General features: G+C 43.6%; 2 protein-coding genes across 4 annotated transcripts; one reads left to right on the top strand and one right to left on the bottom strand.

Annotated features, from left to right (window-relative positions):
- Positions 1 to 470: 470 nt before the first annotated feature.
- Positions 471 to 8,932, top strand: dapk3 (death-associated protein kinase 3). The gene is made up of 9 exons (XM_083782569.1): positions 471 to 574; positions 2,376 to 2,486; positions 4,401 to 4,761; positions 5,071 to 5,200; positions 5,384 to 5,432; positions 5,526 to 5,552; positions 5,668 to 5,820; positions 5,927 to 5,972; positions 6,205 to 8,932. The coding sequence occupies exons 2-9, from the start codon at positions 2,425 to 2,427 to the stop codon at positions 6,739 to 6,741; spliced, it is 1,365 nt and encodes a 454-aa protein (XP_083638695.1). The 5' UTR covers positions 471 to 574; positions 2,376 to 2,424; the 3' UTR covers positions 6,742 to 8,932.
- A 589-nt stretch (positions 8,933 to 9,521) lies between these two features.
- On the bottom strand, positions 9,522 to 24,772 carry LOC310870077 (polyhomeotic homolog 3). 3 transcript variants are annotated; one of them, XM_083781109.1, is made up of 15 exons: positions 24,653 to 24,772; positions 22,772 to 22,965; positions 19,842 to 20,000; positions 18,943 to 19,032; positions 18,291 to 18,449; positions 17,826 to 17,918; positions 17,383 to 17,617; positions 16,314 to 16,942; positions 16,007 to 16,130; positions 14,485 to 14,648; positions 13,642 to 13,783; positions 13,365 to 13,476; positions 12,559 to 12,697; positions 11,706 to 11,988; positions 9,522 to 10,622 (listed from the first exon to the last, which is right to left on the bottom strand). In XM_083781109.1, exons 2-15 carry the CDS (start codon positions 22,931 to 22,933, stop codon positions 10,471 to 10,473), a joined length of 2,643 nt encoding a protein of 880 aa, XP_083637235.1. In that variant the 5' UTR covers positions 22,934 to 22,965; positions 24,653 to 24,772; the 3' UTR covers positions 9,522 to 10,470. The 3 variants fall into 3 exon arrangements, with proteins under 3 accessions (XP_083637235.1, XP_083637236.1, XP_083637237.1); XM_083781110.1 differs by lacking the exon at positions 18,943 to 19,032; XM_083781111.1 differs by lacking the exon at positions 9,522 to 10,622 and having other exon boundaries at positions 11,919 to 11,988; positions 12,542 to 12,697.
- Between the last annotated feature and the right edge of the window lie 190 nt (positions 24,773 to 24,962).

The raw sequence follows: 24,962 nt of genomic DNA, 5'->3' as shown, positions 1-24,962 counted from the left end.
GCCCTGGCTGCCATAAGAGACATTCAAGTGAGACCATACAATCTGTCATGTTCAATCTTGTATGATGAGGTGGAGAAGGATTCACTTCTCTACACACACTACTATGATGTCATCCCATATGTCCGTCCTCCTGGCTCAGCTGCAGTTGGTTGGTACTAGTGTCTACATCCGATAGCCTGGAAGGATGTTTTTAGTTTGTTTGGTTGACAACAAACAATGATGTTGGCTTATTATACTTGAATGATCATATAAATTGTTGACAAATATATAATAAGAAATAACACGTATGACTTGGTAATAGACTCTCAGCAACTACAATGACAAAGGACAGGTAGTAATTAAGAAAAGAAACTCTCGGACTGTAAGTCAAAGTGTGTTACTGTTACCTGACAACCAACTAGCCAATGAAACCGCGACCCCTCCTGCCGGGGCATGGGATCTTAACGTTCCTGGCTGCTCCCCTCCCCTTTTCTGTCTTCCCTCAACCAGCGGATATTTTCCCTCTAGTATCTACTCGGTGAAAGAAATTAATGCTGCGTTCAACTTCATAACCAAATATCACATCAATCATACTGTAAGTAGTTATCCTTTTAATTTGGTTCAAGTGAAAACAGTGACAGTGTTTCTGTGACACAACGCATTTATAAGCCTTTCGGCAGTACGATCAGTTTTGTGTACTTTAGCTAGCATAGCCAGTGGGCATTAATCTATATAAGTAGGTGATTTATTCCCTGGCTTAAACAATAACAATTGACTCGTTTGAGGGGCTGGAAATGAGACGTTAATGATACGTCTACGTCTGTGTCTTGCTCTCGCAAGTCGCAAGTTTCTTCGCCTGCATGGTCTTAATGTCTTATGTTATGTAGCTGAAAGAAATGCAGATAAAATGCTTTTGGTAACAGTTACCCACCCGGGGCTTTAAATAACGGGAGTCGCTGTTTCCCCCATTGTGTCGTGGCATCCCGGAGTAGCGTATCAATTTGAGCAACTATTTTTTTTTAATCAAAATTAATTTTGATAGGTCAGTGACTGTTCCTCAGTTAAAACGTTTGCACTGTAAGATACATCGTTCTATCTCAATCGGAGTCCATTTAATTGGAGATAGCTGGCCAAGGGCAGAGCCATAGAGTAAGACAGAGTTACGAAAACTCCGTCCACTTCATGGGGCCAGTCCAATGGCTGCTCTCCTGCAGAGACAAATAGGGAGTCGGGAGTCTTTGAAGCCTGGGACCGAGGCTAGAGCATAGAGTTATATAGGGCTAGAGTCGGGACAAGTCCTGGACCCGGAAGTAGGCAGAAATACATTGTTGGACCCAGGCAACAGCCCAGCTTTAATGATCTTAAGATTGTTTTGTAGTAATCGTTACAGCATAAACATTACAGAGACTATAGTTGTCACTGTACAATACTTTAAAACAGTTGGCATGTTATTTGCGCCGCCCTCGTTGAAAACAATGTATTTCAAACTCCAGCTTGTCCCTGTCCAGGCTGAATGAACAGCGCTCCGCTCGAGCGCTCGGTTTCTGACCCCTCAATGTCGTAACTCTTCAAGGGAAAGAGAAGGTGACGTCAGTACGACTGGTATGCAGAGGTCTCTGAAAGCAGCCAGAAAGTCATCAAAACATTCTTTTCTCTCCGGCCAAAGGAGAAGGAGGGTCTTATTACCGCGGAGTTTGAGATGAATTGCACCGCCTCACTAATTAGCATGATTGGTGTTTGTAGGGCTGTTGTGTTAGGTTAGGAGGTTGGGAGTGAGTTCTGGCCAAATGTCATGTGACATTTTGTGATTCTCAACCTTTTTAATTTCAAGTACCCCCAGTTTGATAAGCAATGGCACCATACATTCGTTCTTTCTTTTTACGTCTCTGTGGCCCTAAAGTTTAGGGCCTAAACTATACTGTAAAATCATCAGTGTTAATTTATTTAACTCTGTCAGGTCCCTTTCCACTGGGGTTGAATGAGTGTTTCCACTGAAAACGAATTGGTTCAGAGTAGGCCCTACAAGTTGGTTCGGAACTGGAACCAACAAATGGCCGCCAGTTCCATGAAAGCACCAAGAATCTAGAACGGAAGTTCCGAAACCAGTTCTAGAAGTTATTTTGGTGGAAAAGGGGCATCGGGGTGTACAGTACAAATGGAACCAAATGGACCCTGGCTTACAATGTCCGTAACTCTCAGGGTTACAGGGTCTAACTCTCAGAGTTACAGACCTGTAGGCTGTAAGGGTCCATTTGGACCCCTCGTGGTCCCAACCTGATGTTGAGAAACAGTGTTGTATTTAATCCACGTTGACGTATTTAATCCACGTTGATGTATTTGATTTTGATCCATGTTGGATTTATCTTCAGTGACACCCTTCTCCTTCTTCATTTAAGTGGAAAAACTACGATACCACTCATCTGCATCCAAGTCGGTCAGTAGACCATGGCTGGCTTCAGGCAAGAGGATGTTGAAGTGTTCTATGAAATGGGAGAGGAACTTGGGAGGTAAGTAGTTCCCTCAATGTAAAATCACAAAACTTTGCAGACTCTTTCTTATGGTTGCACAATTAATCGGTCATCATGTCGGTATCTGCAATATCAAACCAGCCAATATTACATTTTATTATATTTATGTTTGAATTTGAAGCTGAAAAGGCCTGATTAATGGCCCCTACACACTGTAGGAGTTTTAAAGTTGTCGGCGAGTCATCAGATCGTTATGTATTTCACACTGCAGGAGTCTTAAAAAAAAAATAGTCTGTCATTATATCGTTGTGGCTTTCACACTAAACGATTGGTCGCAGACTAGGCATCACACACTGCAAGAGTTCACCAAGATGCGATCCAGACCCGATATTCATTTGTTTTTATTTTATTCATTTTTACATCTCACGCACGTGCAGGATGCCGTGATACGAGCGCGAGACCGACACAGAGGACGTCTCTCTCTCTCTCTCTCTCTCTGTGCACGCCACACACACAGGAATAGCCAGGCTACACGGCGAAATGTTTGACGGTGTGTAGTGTAGCCTACGTGGGCTGCAGTGAGACAGGCGCGCACACACACACACACACACACACACACACACAGTGCTGTGAGCAGCTGTCCTGTGCTCTCATTGGCTGTAATACAGGACTTCTCTGGACGCGATCGCAATCCAGTTCATACTGTACGATGTCCAGTCGGCGACAGAGCCAAATATCAACCCTGTTTGATATTCAGAAACGCTCGGGAAGGCGTCGGCGAGTGCTTTCATCGGCGCTATATCTTCTCGCAGAGCCTTTCACAGTTCACACACAGCGAGCAAAACCTCTGCGATCAATGCCCGATCTTGCGTCAGATCGGGAGTTTTGTCGGCGAGCGCCAAAAATGGTCCCCTACAGCATAATTGGAGCAAATATCGTGCAGTGTGTACGAGCCATAAGGGTGCTGATTCAATCAATGACAGGTAATAACATTGCATTGTTTTTTGGGTTTTTTAGGCTTAATGCGTGGCCTGGTTTGTCCCTGGCCATGTATGTCAGTGTGTAATACCAGTCAAATCCCTGTACAGCTACTGTGTTTAGAAAACATCTGACATTTATTTCATGAATACATCCATTACTAAATATTTTAGTTGGTCGAAGTCGAATTACTGCTGCGAGCTCTGAATGAGTCATCTGACTTCCTACCTTTATATGGAAGTTTAGTTTTCTGCAGTGATGCAGCAAAAGCATGACATCACTGCCCCTCAATGTCCCCCCCCCCCCCTTCCCTCTAGGAGGGTGTTCTCTCTGTAAGAGGAGGGCACTCTCTCTGTATATTTGCTTAGAAGGAAAAGTATGCAGGAACTGAACTGCAGAACATTCAGTTCTCTACATCAGTGGTTCTCAACCTGTGGGCCAGGGCCCAATTTGGCCCCAAATAAGTGGGCTCTGATCCAGAGAAGTAAATGGAGGGTATGCACATGCTTAGTTAGTGAGTGGCAAAGTGAGTTTAACGTTGTTTAATCAGATACGACTTCTCTGTTTGGATGTATATGGGCTGTCAAGGCCAGAAAGTAAGTAGTTTTGCCACTCAGTAGGCGTTCCTGTATAACTTCCATTTAGTTAAAAGTAATTATTTTGGACATAAAATGTTTCTACCCGAGCAACAACATCTTGTCTTTATTGATATTGTGGTACCAGACCACATTGCACTACGACTATGTGTAGTGCAGACAGTCTCCGTGTTACACAATAGGCGTCATCGGCCAAGAATGTTCCACTAACTATTAGTTGTTCTGGAATCTCAGTATTTACTGTTGAGCCTTCTGGAAGTGAATAAAACATCTGTAATGATCTCAATCATGACTCATCACTTCTCGCCGGTGCAGAAAGGTTCGTTGCATCACCCCCGGCGTGTCGGTAAACTCACCTCTTGACATCTTTCCCTCGCAGCGGCCAGTTCGCCATCGTCCGCAAGTGTAAGGAGAAGAGCTCGGGCTGCGAGTACGCCGCCAAGTTCATCAAGAAGCGGCGCCTGTCATCCAGCCGGCGGGGGGTGAGCCGCGAAGAGATAGAACGCGAGGTCAACATCCTCCGCGAGATCCAGCACAGCAACATCATCACGCTGCACGACATCTTTGAGAACAAGACGGACGTGATCCTCATCCTGGAGCTGGTGTCCGGCGGTGAACTCTTTGACTTCCTGGCCGAGAAGGAGTCTCTGACCGAGGAGGAGGCCACTCAGTTCCTCAAGCAGATCCTGGATGGAGTCCACTACCTCCACTCCAAACGCATCGCCCACTTTGACCTCAAGGTCAGTGCACTCCAGGCAGAATCAGCTGCTGCTGCTGCTGCTGTTACTGTGTGTGTGTGTGTGTGTGTGTGTGTGTGTGTGTGTGTGTGTGTGTGTGTGTGTGTGTGTGTGTGTGTGTGTGTGTGTGTGTGTGTGTGTGTGTGTGTGTGTGTGTGTGTGTGTGTGTGTGTGTGTGTGTGTGTGTGTGTGTGTGTGTGTGTGTGTGTGTGTGTGTGTGTGCGTGCGTGCGTGCGTGCGCGCAGTGTGCATGTAAAGCACTTTGGATAAAGGCGCTATTTAAATGCACCTGTTTTGCCAATTGTCTTTCAGCCTGAGAACATTATGCTGTTGGACAAGAATGTACCTAATCCCAGGATTAAGCTGATTGATTTTGGGATCGCTCACCAAATTAAGGCAGGGAATGAATTCAAGAACATCTTCGGCACACCAGAGTTTGTGGGTGAGGTTCTTTTCCTCATACACAGTATTCAGAAGGCATAAAGGAGAAATCTGTCCTGTACCGAAAATCCTTAAATAGCTAATTGTGACATTTTCCTCTAGCTTGTCATCATAAATGAGGGCTGTGTTTTTAGAATTCCACATCTGGCTTGAATTAAAGTGCTCTTTGCTGTGTACTTTACAGCACCAGAAATAGTCAACTATGAGCCTCTTGGACTGGAAGCGGACATGTGGTAAGATCTCAAAATGATTTATTGCTAACAAAACTGTACACTAACTGGCACAACAAAGCCCACTAATGTTTGATCTTTCCTTTGTCTCTGCAGGAGCATTGGGGTGATCACATACATTCTGTGAGTACTGTTTGGAATGTATTTCCAGCTGTTATGTACACCTAAATGACTTTGATTGCATATTTACACTGCTTTTTCTTTTACATGACTATAATCAAATGTATCTATACATCAGGTTAAGCGGCGCATCGCCCTTTCTCGGGGAGACAAAGCAGGAGACCTTGACCAACATCTCAGCCGTTAACTATGACTTTGATGAGGAGTACTTCAGCAACACCAGCGAGCTGGCCAAGGACTTCATACGCCGTCTCTTGGTGAAGGATCCCAAGTAAGGATGTTTATGAAATATCTGACCGAGAGAGACGGAAATATTTCTCTGTAATGGGTTATGGAAACCTCTGTCATGTGCCTGATGCACATTTTCTTGTGTGCAGGAAGAGAATGACCATTGAGGACAGCCTGGAGCATCCCTGGATCAAGGTGTGCTATTTACATAATTTCATGACTTTAATGAGTTTAAAGAGTTATTACCTATTAGAGATGCTATGCTGGTTAAGTTAACAGCAGTACAGTACATCATCATTCATACACACCTATATAGCCTTCATAACCTTTAGCCTTTTATAATCTAGACATAATCAGGACAATGGAGGGATACAGGTTTTCTAGTGAGAATGTGTAATTCCAACACTCGCCACACTTCCCTTGACAGGTGATCAAGAGAAGGAACGTGCGACAGGAGGACAGCAGCCGCAAGCCAGAGCGCCGCCGCCTGAAGACCACCCGCCTGAAGGAGTACACCATCAAGTCCCACTCCAGCATGCCGCCCAACAATACCTACGTCAACTTTGAACGCTTCTCCCAAGTGCTGGAGGAGATCGCTGCGGCTGAGGAGGGCCTGCGGGACCTCGAGCGCAACCAGCGCTCCTGCCGCGACGACGTGGCAGCACTGCTGTCCATATACGAGGAGAAGGAGGGCTGGTACAAGGAGGAGAACCAGAGCATCTCCAGTGACCTGAGCCACATCCGCCAGGAGTTCCAGCGCACGCAAGCCCAGCGCCGGCAGAGCCAGGAGGAGGCCCGCTCCACCATGCTGGCGGCCAACGCCCTCAAGCGCAAGTTTGGACGCCTGGAGAACCGCTACGAGGCGCTGGCGGAGCAGGTGGCGTCAGAGGTGCGCTGGGTGGAAGAGCTGGTCAAGTCGATATCTGCAGAGAAGGACGGCATCGGTATCGGCAGCATGCCCTAAGCCGAGCTGTTGTCTCGTATAATATAATATAATATAATATATAATGACTTCTCAAGTTCTTCCTGCCCTGGTCTTCTGTATGCTGCTCTGCACAACAGAGTTCATGTGGGCCAGTTGTCATTATAAGCTATGCTGCTGATTCATAACAAAAGATCTCACTGGGGAGAACTACTTCGTCCCTGCTGTATTTCAAGTGTGAAAGAACACAATTCATGAAAAGTCCCATTCCAGTATTTTCTAAATTAATTTATGTTTAAAGGTATTGTAAACTTATTTTAGTGTTTTGTTTTTTCCAATTATATTCTTTTATTGAAAAAGTAAATGTTAGCTTTCTGGCATATTTGCATACTATTTAACTATTGATTTGATATATATTTTATTATCGCCTTGGAGAAATTTGTCCTCTGTATTTGCCCCATCTTAAGAAGCAGTGAGCAACCAGAGTGACAGGGACCAACTCTAGTTATAATTCTACGTGGATCCTGAGATTCCCACCATTTCCTAGTCTCATTTAAGCCCACGATATTTGGGTAATTGCATATCCAGCAAATAACTCAAATTTCCTATACTTTATTTCTTTCTTTTTTTCTTAATTTGTTTTTCTTGTTTTTTTATGGGTGGGGGGGGGGGGGGGGGGGATTTCTTTTATGTTTAGTAGTCATGCTTTTATTGTTAATTTATGTTGCCAGTTTATGCAGCGTATTTGTTATAGTGACAATACCCAGAAATATTTCAAGGCATTCCTTAAAAAGCATTGAAGTTAATGTTCCAATGCTTGAAAAACCATGGGTTTCCTTTTGTTCCTGCCTCAGACTGTTGGTGTTACGTGGCGCCGCGCTCCGTTTCGCAAAATCACAACTTTACGGGGTAACATTTGCACAGAATTCAGGGGGAATCTTTCATATGGAGGAGGTCCCTTGCCATGCAGCTCAGCTTTAAATGCAGGTCACGATGCAATGCTCTTATATGTTTTAGATGTAATGCCTATCTTAGGAGATGCAATAAATACTTAAGCTTGATTTATACTTTGTCGTAAAACGGTAGGCAAGCCATACGACATAGCATGAATTAAGGAGAATATTTAAAATGTGTAAGCCGTTTTTGCAGTGCCTGTAAACTGATAAACCATATTGCCTGTAAGCACTCACCTGTTGTGACATGTTAATGACATCTCTCATGCTCACATTGCTAAATGTCTTAAATGCTATAACTTGCACAGTAGCCTTGCATGCAAAATTATCTGCATGAAAACCAGCAGATTATTTTCATAAGTAGAGTTAGTTTTCATCCTGATTCCAGTCAGTTCTAACATTCCGTGGATTTACGTCTAGGCGTCACATTCCCCCTTTTTAGGATAGTATGATCTATTTCAGAAAGAATTCCCATTTGCACTTCAATATTTTATTTATCCTAAGATGTAAAAAACAAACGACTAACTTGAACATTAAGATGACCTCTCTGTGTTTGTTTGAAATAAAATAACTTGTCACTGTAAACAAACCTTGGGTTTTGAACTGGTGTTGATTGGACATAAGCTTATGTGTTTCAGCCCGTCTGTCTCTGTCAATCTGTGTTGTAGGAATGAGAAATGAGTCATTTTGGGGTAGGGTTCACGTAGTAGATGACTAGATGTCTCTCCTGACTGATAAGAAGTGTGAATGACTCATAGTGAGCAGAGTAACCATAGACACCCAACATAATGTCTGGACAAACACATTGTAAAAGTGTGTTCTGAGTAATATGAGTTACCCCCTTGTAAACACTTGTGTACACTTGATGTAGGAGTACTGAAATAGGCCCTCTGGTGGCATTTCATAGAAATGCATTGTACATTTGTGTTGTATTGAAAATGTTTCCACAGACCTTGATATGGATATGGATGTGTAAGTATGGTATTACATTCAGCAACTAAACTAATTAATTGTAGTCGAAAGGTTAAAGAATCAGACTCACTGGAAATGTGCTGACTGACACACTTTGGTGCCCATGAGAGAGTTCGTGAAGCAGCACAGTGGTCAAAAGTACACATTTTCTACCAAGATCTTGAGCTCATATTTATGCATTTGCGCAGATAGATGTGCGAGCGTATGTTTATTTGGCTGCAGTCCTTGCTTGAAAATAAATGCATTTATTTTTTGAAAATAAAAGCATTTATTTTCAAGCAAATCGAGCACCTACGCCTGATGGCTCAGCCTATGTTGCTGTCGGGAGGAAACCTTACTCAATTTGTGAGGTTTTAGATTTCTATTGCATAAATCAGTGCTATTGAACACCCTTTAGGTCTGTGTGTTGTTGAACATGCTCATCTGCATGTATGTCCCTGCCCTAAGCTTTGTGCCTCTCTAGTCTCTACTCTGACAAATCTGAAATAAATTGGGCTATAAAAAAGCCCAGAAAAAATAGAGCTGTGTGAAATTGTAACAAACTCATCTGTAGATTTTTTTCCCCCCTCAAGTCTGTCTCAGTATTGACCAGAAAAAAGCAGGGAATCAATAGAATGTCATGTTATAAAAGCAAGTACCCCAAGTACTCATATTTCAGATTACAGTGGTCATAGCTTATATGAATGACTGCTATGGCAATTAATATGGAGTCATTTTATACATGCATGTCTGTAAATCCCACAAGGAATATCAAATGTAAAATGGCATCTTAACTCAATAAGGTTCTCCTCTAATAGCCAAGCTCACCATACCGTAAAATTGGAATTGAGAAACTGAAGCCTAGCTGTTCCCTAAGATAGATAAACAAAACACACAATTTTCATTATTTTATTTGTAGCCTATATGGCTCATATGACTCATGGCAGTAATAAATAATTTCACAATCTTATAACAATCTCATAATGAATTTCAATAATTCATGGTAATGACTTATTGTTTGCTGCCAATAAGTGTTTGTATGAAATCCTGCTTTCTAAAGTAAATGACAGACAGCCTTCTGTTTTATAAACTAACTTTGTACACAGCATTCTTCAAAATTTTGCATCAGCATGGCAATGCTCTGCTTTCCCTTTATTTTCAAGCTTTGTTTTAGATAATTTGAAGAAAATAATCCTTAATGCTGTTTCCAATAAATGGCCAGCTTTGGCCAAAGTGCTTCAATCCCTACAATGCTATATTGATGATTAAGAAATGAAACAAAAAAATTAAAACTGTTCAAAGTCGTGGAAATTAAAACACAAAACACACGTTGGCCAAATGTTGACCTTTCATTGTAATAAACCTCTGGAAAAGATGAGGTCAGAGGAACAAGATCCTTGGCAGTAGTCTCTCAAAGAAACGCAACTTCGGTCCTTGATATAATGATTTCATTCTCAGTGTAGCCAAGTCCATGCTAGCTGTGTTTGAATCAACCCCCCAAAAATGTTCATGTGTAACCTTCCTTGAGGAGAAGCTCCATCTGAAAAACGAGGTCACATTAACATTATTCAGACAACTTGAGCATTGGCATGTTGATTTTTAAGTGGAAGATGGGATCGAGACTTGTTCTGATTTGTGTCTGGATTGGCACAATTTGAACATTGAATGTGGAATGCTTGATTACTTTAGCCTTTCAGCTTACTTGACCAGCGAACAGAGTTTAGCATCTCTCCAAAGGACACTCTTTTGACACACTTCCCAGACAGTTCAGGGACCGTCCAAAACACCTGTGACATTTTGGTTACAGAGGGTTCGTTCCTGCTTCTAGGCCTCTGTATGACACCCATGGACGATGGCCATTAATCCTCTAATCCCTCAGAGTATTAATGTAGGCACAGAGCTTGAGAGCAGGGCCCAGTTTGAGGTTCATGGTGCTGACCAAGTGGTCTTCTGTGAGTAGCAGCAAAGCCTGCCCATCTATTTCCTGCAAGCGGAACACCTGGGCTATGACCTGACCCCCTGGGAAGAGGGGGAGAAAGAAGGCACAGTTAATTATCCTAACATCAGGGCACACACCTTGTTGGTTTTGTCCGCTGTACACACAGACAAAACAGCTTTGTATAATCATGCTTTGTTTCAGCTGGTGATACATATCACGTGTTTAGAGACTTAAAGAGTAGGTTATGGCTTATGGCGTATGTGGGGTGTAGGGTAGCAAATGTTTGACCATAGTTTCATTTTCAACATTGATTGCACAGTTTTATTTTTTTAAAGTTCACAAGTAGTTCCAGTAATATTCATAATCATAATAATATTACAACTAGGCCTATGTAAGTCTTGGTTTGAGTGTTTTTGAACTACATAATTGCCCTTCACTCAGTACGAATTCTCATTGAACATTTCCAGTTAAACTCTTACAATACGGAATTGAGCTATGCTGCTGTTATATAAATATGTTTCTAACTTCCATCCTTTTCAATTTCTAGATAATTTTACCAGCTTTTAGCCCCACTGCAGTCTAGTCGAACACATCATACTGTGCAAGATACATCTATATTTGCTTATAGGGAGGGCAAGTGCACACCTATGCCATCTGCTGGTTATGTTACATCACAATTAATTTCAACATTCAACACTTCACTGGCATAATTTCACGGAATATTCACCTATTATGACATGCCCAGAATGGGGACGTTAGAGTTCAAGTGGTTAATTAAAGTTAAAGTTAAAACAGTAAAAAATAAAATGATTGTCACAAACTATGAATATGATGTTAACAGCAGAATATTTTGATGATTGTAAATCAATCCAAATTATTTAACAAGCAAGCTGATGGATACAGCCATTTTAAAATTCCTGCTGCTTTGTGGGTTGTGAAACCTTGTGATAGTGACAGTGGGGGGGGATATCATAAAAGTTGTATATGTTGTTATGGGAGCAACTTGTACTTGTATCTATGTGAACCCAAGCAAAAGACAAGAGGCGATCTGATTACGTTCCCTCCCTATATGCAGTAGGCCTAACATGCTGGTAATTAAAGCTCATTACACTTTGTCACTTGCCTTAAAATGTTGCTATCAGATGTTGCTATCATGCTAGTACCTGGCAGGGAGTTGATGTAGGAGAACACTTGTTCCACACTCCACTGGGACGGCCTGCTGACGTCTCCATCCTCTGTGTCACTGAGTGTCTCTATCATCTCCTGATCCTGATGCTGCTGCGTCGTCTCGCTCTCCTTCTCTCGCTCCCTCTCTGCCTGCCTCCGAAGCCTGGTGATCATGGGAGCGGGGGGCTCATGGTCATCTTCCACCTCTGCCTCTCCTTCCTCCTGCCCATCCCTCAGTGAGCGTCTATGTGGATGCTCCGGGCCATATGAGCCATGGGCCTGTCAAACACATACAGTATTTTGTATTCTTATCGAGCAAAGGGGTCTGGGTCTATTTGGGATAGGCAGTCAGTGACAGAATTACATTTGTGTTATAGACAAGGCAGAGAAAGACCAAGAAATACTGATCCTTGCTTGTCGCGACTGACCAAATGTAAAATTGACCATTTTGCCTGCTGAATGCTGATAACAGCCATGTTTTTAACAATTAAAAGCTAAAGAAAAGGATGAATCATTCATACACAAAAGAATACAAAGTGGGCACCTAAACTCCAATGTAGCCTGGCGAGTGCTCCGGCGGCCTTTGCTGTGTGTCACTCCCCAAGTCCCCATCTCTCTCTCTTCCCCCATTTCCTCTCTACCTACTGTACTATCAAACTATCAATAAAGATCTAGCCTCTGTACCCAGGCTTTTATTTTTTGTTCAGTACGGCTCAAAAGATGAAAGCCTGCGAGACATTTCCTGGTCTAGAATTGGGAGTGACGCACGCAGCGCATACAAGCATTTTGATCACCTACAGTACTGTCCCACACATCACTTCTGTAGGTCTACTTTGTTGTGTATCAGACCTGTCTCAGGAAGTGTTCTCTGGAAGCTCCGTTGACTCTTCCTGGGGGCCGGCCTCTTCGGCCCATGGGCCTGTGGCCCCAGCGAGCTGCCCTGTCCGCCCTCAACATGCTGATACGCCTGGTACAGCTCACGTTAAACCTACACAGAGACAGGAAGAAGAGGGGAGAAAATCAATTAAAACTAAGCCAAAATCATTGTATGTCCTACTAATGTAACAGCATCCTGTATGACGACAATCATTCTTAAATCCCAAAAGCCGCTTGGAATTCCCTTTCTGATATTCCTTTGTATTACTTAATAATGAGAACATTAGGTGGGCATTGGCCACTGGGATATTTGCTGATAGTCTACATACAGACTCAAATCTCTGTAGACTTTGATTTCTGCACAGAGGAGACCTGGCAGTGATTATACACTTATAAGACTTTGTCTTAAGACACAAATGGAGCACGATGGGATCCAGATGTCAGATGACGTGTCCCAACCAAGCAATGGAGCCATTACAGTTTATTGTCTGCAATGGCGAAGAGAAATACACATGCTGCTGTGCATGCAGTGAAACAATTAGCATTTGATGATTGTGTTCTATTCAACAATACACTGATGGGGGGTGGTGGGGTAATGGCGGGGAAGTATTATAAAGAGTCGGCAAGAAAAAATAAAATAAATAACCGCACCGTAGAAGTGTATGCATTTCCAAGTGTTTGTTCACAGTTTGTTCTGACAGTGTAAAATTAAAACACTTGGTGATTTCACTGTGTTTTACTTACTCGTCACAGATGTTGCGTGAATAACATGTGCTTACCTTCTCACACAAGTCATGGAGCAGAAGCGTTTGGAACGCAAGAACGTGTGAACGTAGCCTCTCTTCCCACAGAATTCACACTGCAGCACGTCTGTCACAGTCTGCCTCGGCTCTGTCATATAAGGGGATAAACTGTTACACATGCACATAGACGAGGCACACGTACATACACACACACTCGCACACACACTCGCACACACACACACACACACACACACACACACACACACACACACACACACACACACACACACACACACACACACAAAATACTCACCATCTACTACAGAAAGGGTATCATTTTCCATCTCTGAGTCTGATGAATCTGACTGCTCAGCATCTAACGGGCTGTCGTCAGGCCCTGCATCTCCATTGGTCCGTCTCTCCTGAGAATCAGGAAGCATGGCCTGTTGGTCCGCCTGAAGAGAGAAGGGCCCCACCTAATTCACACGGGTCCAGTAAGGGCGAAATCCATTTGACCCGGTCGGTCGGTCGGTCGGGTGAAATGGATTTCGCCCTCCCTCCACGGGTATACGTATAGATTTATTTTATATATTTTTATTTTATATATTTTATATATTCTCTTGCCAGAAGTTGGAAGTAAAGTGCTTACACTTTTCCCAAAGTTTTTCAACTAAAAGGTTACCAAGTTTATCTTGAGGGTATAGGTCAGGTCAATACTTGTTGGATTGCTCATAAACATGGTACTTAAATGGAAAAGGTTTATGCTAAATTGCTGATTGACAATCTGCACGTTGATGGGGGTGAGCTGCATGGTCTCGTGCTCAGCCAATAAAATCAGGATGTACCCCTCATTGAGCTCTCATGCTTAGTTCCAAGATCCCCTATCTGCCCCCCCCCCCCCCCCCTCTCTACCTAATAAGCCAGTGGAGCTTAACCCCATATCCGTCTGACCCCTTCGTGGCCCCTGCTGCCACTAACCCCCCCCCCCACCCACCCCCCCCCACCCCCCATCCAGCGGACATACCGGGAACGGCTCCAGCCCCTCTCGGATGATGAAGCCCTCTATGAGGTGCGTGAGGATGTGGGGTCTAAGTACGCTGTCAGGACTCGCTGGGAGGCTGGCTGTGGCTGAGGGGGACTGGCTGAGGCCTCTTACCACGGTAGGCAGGAGGGGTGGAGGAGGAAGAGGAGGAAGAGGAGGAGGGGGGGTAGTGCTGCTGCTGTTGTTGTTGCTGCTGCTGCTGCTGACGTGGGGGGGCTCCTCCACTTCTGGGGACGAGATGACAGGACGAGACAGGGCACAGGACACCGCCATCACAGCTGCAGAGTTAGGGGACAGAGGGAGGGCTAGCCAGTGATGTGTAGGGGCAGCTGGATACAGGCAGAGTTATGTGCATACTGTATGTGTGTGGATATTTGTCTTAACGAAGGACAATGATGTTTCACTTTAGATTAAACATTCAATTCGCCAATTGTCTTTTACTATTTTTAGGGGGAAAGAAATGTGAAAATTGCCGATCTGCATTAACACATTGTGAGCTTTGCTATTTGAACTATATATATATTTAATTGTTTTTAGCAAATAAAAATACCTAAAAGGTTTAGGCATAAGGTATGAAGAAAGGGCCTTGAGGACAATCTTCTAGCTTTTGTTGCTAAAATTGAGTGGGGAAAAAAGTAAGCCGTGTTCACAGGATAATACCAGTATATTGCCGGCTAAGATATTTACATAAATTGATGGCATAGGCTGGGAAGAGCAGGGGGAGAGTCGTCCTCGTCCTCGTTACCGTCATGTGACTGTTCACACAACAGTGGGTACAGTACTCACGCAAGACGTGACTATAAGCCACTCGGTGGCGCGCTATGAGCTTGTAGATCTGCTATTTTTCAATAGCTAAAGCATAACATGATGCTAACACCAAAATGGGTTCCCGTTCAGAATGGGTTCATCGAATGTTCTCTCCCCCCCCCCCCCCCCCCCCCCCTCACTCTCTATGCACCACAGTGTACTGACAGGATAACTCACATCTTAGTTAGATACTGTGTAGCTACTCCATCTACATGCAACATATGTTATAAATGCGTTTTTGGAACTCACGGTTCCAGCCTCACTGTCACACGCACACTCTCTCTCTCGCTATACTGTATAAGCCATGCTCGCACACCCAGTAAACAGACACGCTTGCTCTATCCATATATTCAAAGCTCTCTCTATCTCTTCTCGACCCAACCTCAACTGGCACACACAACGCTTTCTCGCTCTCCATCAGAATGCATACAAAAGATTTTTCTAACGAATCACTAATAACATTGTTTTCTGAAGCATTTTGTTGGTTCAGCAACAGTTTGTTCATAAAACTCTCTTAAAAGCACCGTCTTGACCCACTGTCATCATGACGCCACCGGTTTAGAACGCTACACTTACATGCCACGATAAGAATGCAGGCATTTTGACTAGATATTAAAAGGGTGACGTGGAATTTCCGGCCCTTCATATTGGGACAGATTGGTTTCCATTCCAAATCAGTAGGCTTAGGTTTATTAGCAGCTGTTCTTGCTGCTGTTCTAGCAACTACCTTACTCCCGTAGCGGGTATCTCTGATTGTCTGGCAACGTGAGAATAGAGTATGTGTTTTAGAACTGTGCTAGTGAAATGGAATATTTCACATGTACTGTACCTGTGCCATTCTCTTTAGGAGACACCGTGGGTGGCATGGGTGTCCTGTCTCTGTGTGGATCTGGAAGATTTCCCTCTTTTTTCTGATCTGGGCTCAATCCATTTGCTTTGCACATTTGTGTAATCTGAAATACAAAATAACACAAAACATAGTTCAGTCAGCACGAGGTATGTTCACATTGAGGTCTTCAGTACAGGAAAAAGCAAATGTAGATTTTTCCTATACAATGCTAAAAACAAGACACCAGGAAAGTGTCTATTTCAAGTCAGATTTCATGGCATCCCTCCCTTCAACTACATTCACTCACCACCACCGGAGCTTCGGCGCGTTTGACTGGATGGACCTTTAGGTCTACGGCCACTGTCTGAGGAGGTGGGAGGTGCTGGTAGGGCATTTGGACCAGTGCCTCTGCCACAGGCAGCTCTTCTTCTGTCACCAGCATGTGGCCTGCCAGGGCCTGGATAGAACGCAGAGACAGCCTCTGGAGTGAGGACGGAGGGTTCTGGAGGAACCTGGGGAAAACTAGAGAAGGAGGGGGTGGTCGCTGGCTCTGCACCTGGAAGGTAGTGCTCCTTCGCTGGGGAGCAGCCACCAGGGGAGGCGGTTGCGGCTGGATGGTGGTAGTGGCTAAAGTTGAGGTCTGCGCTGATGACGCATGCACGCTGATGGTGACACAGGAAGAAGAAGGGGCTGAGAGGTCGGCGTGCTGTGATTGCATGGCATTTGCCGCTGCACTGGTCAGCCGTTGGACTGACAGTGGAAGAGTATGGTTAGTGTCTGGTGTTACTCTGAAGGCGATGGGCTGGAGGTGTCTGTGGCTGGGAGAGACTCCTGTGGTTTGCTGGATGATTAACTGGTGGTGTGCTCCACGATGGCCTAATGAACAGGGAGGCTGCTGCTTGACGAGAGTATGGGACTGGACCGGGGAGTAGGTTGCTGGAACGGTAAACCAAAGAATTGCGTAAGATAAAGTATTTTTTATTTTTGTTAAGATATTTTTGTGGCTTTTTTCTGCCTTTATTACTAGGTTGAAAGACAACTAGTCTGACAGGAAATGGGGAGAGAGATGGGGGGGGGAAGACACACGGCAAAGGCCGGCTCAGCAGCCTAGGTTGAGCTGACCGTCCAGGCCGAGGCAATGTATTTTTGTTGTACATGTATTTGTTGTAACATCTATCTGTGTGGGCTGCCTTAGACCCATTGAGACGAATGAGGGAGAACGATGCATCACGTGTCAGATTATCTCTGTTAAATTCAGATCATTAATCAGGATTAACAGTATAAATAGAATGTGTCTTTTATACATGCCTCTACAATTATGTTTAATATGTGGAGGTAATTTCTATTTTTATTATAATTATTGAGTAGTCACTTACCTGGTGCTACAAACTGAGGTCCTGAGTTGAGACGAGCTCCGTCTGCCGGTCTGACCTCTGTTCCGGTGTCTGGTGAGGCCTCAGGCTGCTGGCTGGCCTTAAGAGGGCAGATGGACATCTTGGGTAGAGTAGCAAGCTGTGCCAGGGCTTGGGACTGGCTTGAGGGCTTTAGAAGGAGACCCTGGGCTGTGGCAAGAGACCCAGGGAGATGGGCCCGCACAGACAGACTCTGCACCTGAGAACATACAGGAGAGAATGTCCCGTGACCAAAAGGTGACAGGTTTGCTCACCGCCCACCCAACAACTTAACAAGTATGTGATGATGTGTCACTGAGCAAAACACTAGGTAAATGTGAGGCATTTTTGGTTGAAGCTGATATTAACAAGGAGTGTTATTCTACATGATATGACTATCCTCATCCTGTGACTGTATATCCTTATACCTGAGAGGAAGGCGTCAGAGAGGAGCAGGAAGTGACAACAGCAGGGAGGTCTGTCTGAACTGCACCCACTGGGGCAGCAGGAGTCAAAATCAGCTGAATGGAACGATCACAGGGAGAAGGGCAGTTAGTTAGGAAAGTTGGGAAAGTCGCATGTTAGCTGACAAAATGGTAGGAAAGATATGCAGATTCAGCAGTCTTTTAAAGGTGATTTTTAACTCACCTGTACAATTCAATTGTTTTTTTCTTGAAGTATGTCAAATTGCCTCTCCATTATGCAAATGGCGGGGCAATAGGCCTAGTGCAAATGTAGGGTCTAATGTCAATGCAAGGTAAGTAGCCTATTTATTGAACCCTAGAACACTAAACCTGAGTGATTTTAGCCAGGGTTTAGTGTTTAGTTTAGTGTTGCATATGTAGCGTCTAACGACAATGCACGCCATGGTAAGTATTTAAAGACCAAGGTACCATCTGTGTGCGGAGGTACATCTGAGCTTGACTACAGTTGGCCGGTCCGTTTCCTAGGAGCATGGCCTGCTGGGATATGGCGCCCCCAGCAGCGGTGGAGCTGGAGGTCTGGGTCCGGCCAATCAGCTGGGCTGTCACCGGAGAGGCTGGAAGGGTGATCTGGAACAGAGAGAACACAGAGAGACGAGCTGCATGGTCAGATTTAAGTACAGATGTTCCTAGACTTGTGGCTCTTTGTTGTAACCATTTAAGACATACGTTGTTGTACGACAAATAGGCCTTGCGAAAATAGCAGATGTACAAGTGACCCATTGGGAGCCTGTATTTCTGCAATTTTCGCTATATTAACATTTTTAAAGAAAGGAACTTGGGAAAATTGTTAAACTTTTGAAAATGTTCCCAAAATATGAACACCAGGGTTAATGGAGACTGCTTGCACAAACATGAAACTACCTGCTGAACGCTGGAACAAACATGCAATGTATTGCATTATTATTATGTTCCTACATGTACGCATGGTTGCAGTTTGCAACTAAAGAAGGATTCTATTCTGCTAATAAGGCTTCTTGAATTGAGGGAGATAGTCAGTACTAGTCACTCACACATGAAAGACACACATGCTGAATAAACGCTGAATACACTGGCAACTTACTGAATTTTGAGATACACTGGCAGACTGAGACAAACTTCCACTGGATGAACTAGGCAAGGAGGGTGACTGTCTCCGGCCAATGATTGAAGCCTGAGAAGTATTGAGAAGATTATGATAACACAGTGATGGGTTTTATGTCATTCCATCTCATACTAATCTTAACAGAAGCTGTCTGTCTGTCTCTCTTTCTCACTCTCACTCTTAGTGGTTTATTCATAATTATGAATTGGAGAGCAGCCCATTTGTTCATATTTTGCACGTATGCACACACACGCACGCTCACACACACACACACACACACACACACACACACACACACACACACACACACACACACACACACACACACACACACACACACACACACACACACACACTCATCTTCCCCAATGGAACGTCCTTGTATTCTTTTCTGTTGTTCTTATTGAACTTTTAATCTGTTATTTAATGACCTCTTCTTTCATCTCCCAGTAACTTGTTTTCTTTGATACAGTATGTATCGTTGCTATTTTATATAACAATGTGCTGCTAATAAATAAACTAAAACTAAACAACCAATCGACATAGACCTTTGTGCTGCTAGCTGGACAATATCTGACATGCTTACTGTGCGTTGTATTTGCCTTTGTCCTGCGGGTGAGGGTGAATAGTGTTAATTGGATATTGTATATTTGTCAATTATTGATCGTGTTGCGTTGAATGTGAGGTATTTTACCCTGTTGTACTGATTGCTCTGTAATTTGTATCTTAACGGCTGAGCTGCCTTTGGTGACAGGTCTGGTCTGGTCTGGTCTGGTCTTATATAATCTCATTTTATCTTACACGCACGCACGCACTCAGGCACGCACGCACGCACATGAACTCACGTCGTGCAAACAGACATTGTGATAAACCTGCACCTGTTGTATGGTGGCCTGCAGGCTTTGCAGATGAGGTGTTCGCTGGTGCTGTTGCAGAGCTGCTGTCTGTAGCATGAGGTGCTGCTGCTGAGCTGCATACATCTGATGGAGGTACTGGGCTGCCATGGTTTGAGGTCTCTGAATGGCCTGCTGGATAACCTACAAACAATGATTCACAAACCGTTTTAGCCGTCTAGACCAAAAAGAGAAATTTGTTGTCTCCCCGGGACCCAAATTTACAAAAATAGATAATGAAAACCAAAAAGTGCTCCTCAGAGCACAGGTCTCCACCAGGTCAGGTAGGTTATTGTGACCTCCTGGTGGTGACCTCCTGGTGGTGCTATAATAGAACAATGTGAAAAGGGTGGCATTCCTTGACATCGTGGGAATGTCGGTCTCCTGGTGGCGCATACTGTACAAGGTTTTACACAGATCGCTCGGTGTAGTTATAGGTCAGAGCGCAACTCGGCCTGATATAGCACTACCATGAGGCTGATTTGACACACATGCGCGCGCACACACACACACACACACACACACACACACACACACACACACACACACACACACACACACACACTGTTATTATTATTTAGCCTATGAAAGTTCTTTCTTTTTTCTGAAATACTTTTGAAAAAAGTATGTTTGTACGGAAAGATATGGGTCAGTATGGGTCAGACCCCCCCCCCCCCCCACACACACTTTCTTCTTACAAGATGTTTTGATAAAATAGCCGATGTATATAGAGTTAAAGTGGTTAAACAGATTTTTATGCTATATTCACATATTTTGCTGGGGACCCCCTGGAACATCCTCAAGGACCTCTAGGGGTCCCCGGACCCCAATTTGAGAACCAGTGACAACACATAATTCTAAAAGCCTATATATTAGACATACATTATTTAGCCATTGGACATAGCAGATGCATGTTGCACTTAACCTAATTTGATTCCTCAGACAACTACACATCAATAAAACACCACAGTCAAATAGTTACTCAACACCACTAGTGCCAACACCATTTGTCAGACTGCAAGATCCGGGGTGTCCATTTATTTCTTTATTTTAGCTTTTTCTCCGCAATATGCCAATTAATTCCTCCCCACAAACATGTCTGTGTTGTCACTGCTGTTGTTGTAACCTACACCGGTTCACCTGCCAGAGAGGAGCGCCCAATGGGGGAGGACGTTGTTCACCTGCCAGAGAGGAGCGCCCAATGGGGGAGGACGTTGTAGAGCCTCTGTCCCGCTCTCCAGTCCGGCCCAGCCCTCCTTGCTGACAGGTGTCGCCCCAGCCCATATAGGAGTATGTGTGAGTGTTCATTTACCGTCCGTAACTCAGAATATTAAAAAAATTAACACTCAGGATTATATTGTGTAGCAAGAAGGGGGTCGTCTGTTCCCTGGACTGCTTTGCTTTTTCTGCCAGTTGGAACACACACAGAAATACAAAGGTGCCAACTGGAACTGAAAGTAGTTCTTCAGGGTAATGCCATGTAGATGAACCTTTATTTTAATATTCCTGCAGGAAAGAACCCTTAACCACTGAAACCCTATACTTCATTGTCTCCCAGGTGTCTGTGCCTGGCTGCCTGCTATAATGTTTCCTCTAAATGGTAAATGGTGCATTTATATAGTGCCTTTACCAAAGGCACTGCCCCCTCTACACTGACATTCGTCAAAATAGCATCTACAAGGCAAAGGTTTCAGCAATAATTCACCTATTAAGATTTAAAGGAGCCTTAAAGAATCATCAAAATGATTCTTTGAGGTGCTATATTTGTAATTCCTCAAATAACTTTGGCAAGGCACTGGCCAGCCTAGCGGTCCGGACACCTAGGCTGGTAATCAAGCCTGACAGTGTGTCGCAGGTTCGACTCCTGATCCCGACAACCTTTTCTGTGTGCCACCCCCCATCTCTCGCCCCATAATATATATATATATATATATTAGTGGTGGGCATAGATTTTTTTTTTTAAATCTAGATTAATCTCACTGCAATTCTGGAGTTAATCTAGATTAATCTAGATTAAAATGGCTCATTTGAACTCTGCCGAAGGCATTGCAAATATGTGTGCGCTACCTAAATAATGACCAGAAGTAAATCCTTGGCTGATAAAGTTGGGCTGACGGGCTTGCCACGGTTGCACTCCAACATTGTAGTTTGACGAACACTTTTCCCCGGAGCCATATTAGTGCTTGGCCCGCCGGCAGCTTCGCTATCATCAACCAACGCAAAGGGATGCTTGTGCGTTAGGTGATACTTCAGACTTGAAGAACTCCTACAGTAAGCCATTTCTGCTTTGCACAGGGTACAAACCACCTTGTTCTTGTCGAGGTTTCCATTGGGAAGCTTCTTGTAAAGAAATTTCCCCTGAAGCAAACCCGTGTTCACAGCGTCCTGCATGCTGACGTTTGATGTGGCACGCCGCACTGTTCATTAATTTCACCCGTGTCCGGTTAGGTTAGGATTTGTTACCGCCCCGCTCTCAGAGTAATTTATTTCACCTTGTCCCTGTCAGGTTAGGACTTCTCCCTCCCACAGAGTAATTCCGCCAGGTAAAACTATCAAAGTGAAATTCCTAGCTTGCTCGCTTTATGCAGTCAATGCAGACCCAGCTCCCAGACCCAACTTTGAGAATAGATTAATGGCGATATTTTTTTTGACGCGCGATAATATTCCCGCGTTAACGCAGCACGTTAACGCCGATAACGGCCCAGCATTAATATATATATAGTTATATTGTTATGTATAGCTTTTAAAAAACGTTATTGTTTTGTGTGCAGAGTTCACAACATATATGATATACCCACCTATATCTGCCTGGCGGAAGTAGCCGGAAGGGTTCTTTTCTTACCTATATCGGAGGGGAGCTCTTATACCTGTACTGCAGCCTGCCTATCGGAGGGGACGATGCTCAGAGCTCTTACCTGTACTGCCTGCCTATCGGAGGGGACGATGCTCAGGGCTGTAGAGTGTGCAGGGGTGCTGGACCTGACTGTTGCCATGGCGATGGCAGCAGCTGATGAGGCAGTGGTGATGGTGATGGTCCGCGTGGTCTCTGACTCCTCACCGGGGCTTCTTCTGTCCATCTCCAGCTCTCACAAAATCACTAATGGGAAAACTGGAAGTCAAAATGTCAAGGTCAACCGTCAGGACAATCTACTGGTCGAAAGATGCCTTGGATCCAAGATATTCCTTAAGGTTATATGTCAACAATTCATCGGCATGTTATATATAGCTAAAGCAACATATTTTCATTCAGATAAGACAGACAGACAGACAGACAGACAGACAGACAGACAGACAGACAGACAGACAGACAGACAGACAGACAGACATTTGTTGGATAAGTCGAGAAATTCAAGGCTGGTCTGTAACATGTAAAAAACAATATTCATGAACATAAATTATGTTACAATAATTGTCATTAAAATTATGATTGAGCAACAGGCGTTTCCACATATGCGCCTATAACATCTGTCTCTCATCATGAGAGGTCCGTGCAATTTTTTATATTTGACCTATCCTGAAGAAAAGAAAAGAAAAGAAAAAAATCCAGCTATAGGCAACTGAACGTTGGCCTACATCTAAAAATCGGAATCAATTACAAATTATAGCCTATACTTTAAATTATTCAAGCGCATTTCAGCGAACTTTACCGTGGCCCAAATGCAGCCTATAACAGTATCCATGTGGCGTGTAATATTATTTTAAAAGCTCCCAATAGAAAGCAGTAACAGTAAGTAAGTATAACAAAGTTTTGTCTAGCCTATAATTATCTATAATGAGCTATATGAAGTGAACTATGAAACATTTCAATATTTTAAGGCCAACACCATCCAGCAGCTATTCAAATCAAATCCCAGCTGGCTAATGTTATGGATAGGTATACAAAAACATGATATGTATACCTTAATTATTGGATTGGCCACATGAAAATGCAAATTTTATAACGAACAAATAATAGGCCCATTCGTTTCTAGCTTAACTTTTGACATGAGACGACCCCTAAAGCCAACATCATGTTTTTGTTTGATAGGGAAGCCATCGCACGCTTCATACACACAATGTAAATTAGTTTATAGGATATTTCAAACAAACCAATTAGGCTCTTTTTGGAGGGCTATATTTTGGTCTAAGCTGTGCGAAATGTGCAATGTATAATACAAAGCACATGTTAAATTAACAGGCCTATATGCAGCAATTTTACGAAAATAGAGACGAAATTGTTAATTGTTTCCAAATTTCTATAGCATAGAATGACAACGAAAAAACAATGAATGAAACTGATAGGGAGAAATTACCTGCCATCAATCGCACTGCTCACGTGTCTGTATACGGTCTTCCAATAATAACAGAGCTCGCCTGCTATAGACTGCTCAGTTAAATTGATGTCTCAATGCTTTGTGCTATAAAACTGTATAGCCCGTAGCCATGGCATGCACGAATAAAATATTGCCTTACAATATAAAAAAGAGCTTGCATGTAGGGTTTTTAAAATAGAAAAATCAATGGAGAAGGCTATTTCTTTATAGACGAAATATTTGTCGTTTACGAGCCTTGCAGCTCGAAATATTGATTATGTTTTTTTCTGCATTAGACGGCTATTTCCATTTATTTTGTTAAAACATGAAAGGCTATATCCCTCGTTTCCAGAACGCCCATAAAATTAGTCACATAGCTTAATTTCATTGTTCGTAATTTATAGACATAGAACGGCGAATGCATTCAATGTCTAAACGGTGGGTATCAATTTCTTTCAGTCTGGCTCGCTGCAGACATCGCGACATGCATGCACAATCATTCACCTCTTGTCGGCGTTACCTGCCTGGAATTGATAGACATGACCCATCAACAGATCGTACCCCGGCACACTGTCCCAGTTGGTAGTAGGCTAATGCGTCAGTAGACTATAGCTACTGTCTAAAATGGAGATAAAAAAGCCCAGACGGTACACAGAGTATGGAATAAAAAAACATCTTCACAGCACCGCTTGGAGTGTGGGAGGACCTTCCACAGGCGTATAGGGATTTGATTCAATCCATTCATTTGTCCATCATACGCATTAAAGTTGCTCATCATCTCTTTTTTTGATCATTCGCAATGGAGATAATTGAT

Source organism: Protomyctophum parallelum (assembly GCF_964188405.1).
Source record: "Protomyctophum parallelum genome assembly, chromosome: 14".
Taxonomy (NCBI): domain Eukaryota; kingdom Metazoa; phylum Chordata; class Actinopteri; order Myctophiformes; family Myctophidae; genus Protomyctophum; species Protomyctophum parallelum.
The sequence above is the reverse complement of the archived record's forward strand: the minus strand, read 5'-3'. Positions and strand labels throughout refer to the sequence as shown.

Bases quoted from the DNA above. Each gene is read 5' to 3' on its own strand.
- dapk3 (XM_083782569.1), top strand. From the start codon at position 2,425: ATGGCTGGCTTCAGGCAAGAGGATGTTGAAGTGTTCTATGAAATGGGA. The intron at 5,433-5,525 runs GTAAGATCTCAA...TTGTCTCTGCAG, and splicing joins GGACTGGAAGCGGACATGTG to GAGCATTGGGGTGATCACAT. The intron at 5,553-5,667 runs GTGAGTACTGTT...TCTATACATCAG, and splicing joins GGGGTGATCACATACATTCT to GTTAAGCGGCGCATCGCCCT.
- LOC310870077 (XM_083781109.1), bottom strand. From the start codon at position 22,933: ATGGACAGAAGAAGCCCCGGTGAGGAGTCAGAGACCACGCGGACCATC. The intron at 18,450-18,942 runs GTAAGTTGCCAG...TCTCTGTTCCAG, and splicing joins CCAGTGTATCTCAAAATTCA to ATCACCCTTCCAGCCTCTCC. The intron at 17,618-17,825 runs GTATAAGGATAT...GTATGTTCTCAG, and splicing joins CTCTGACGCCTTCCTCTCAG to GTGCAGAGTCTGTCTGTGCG.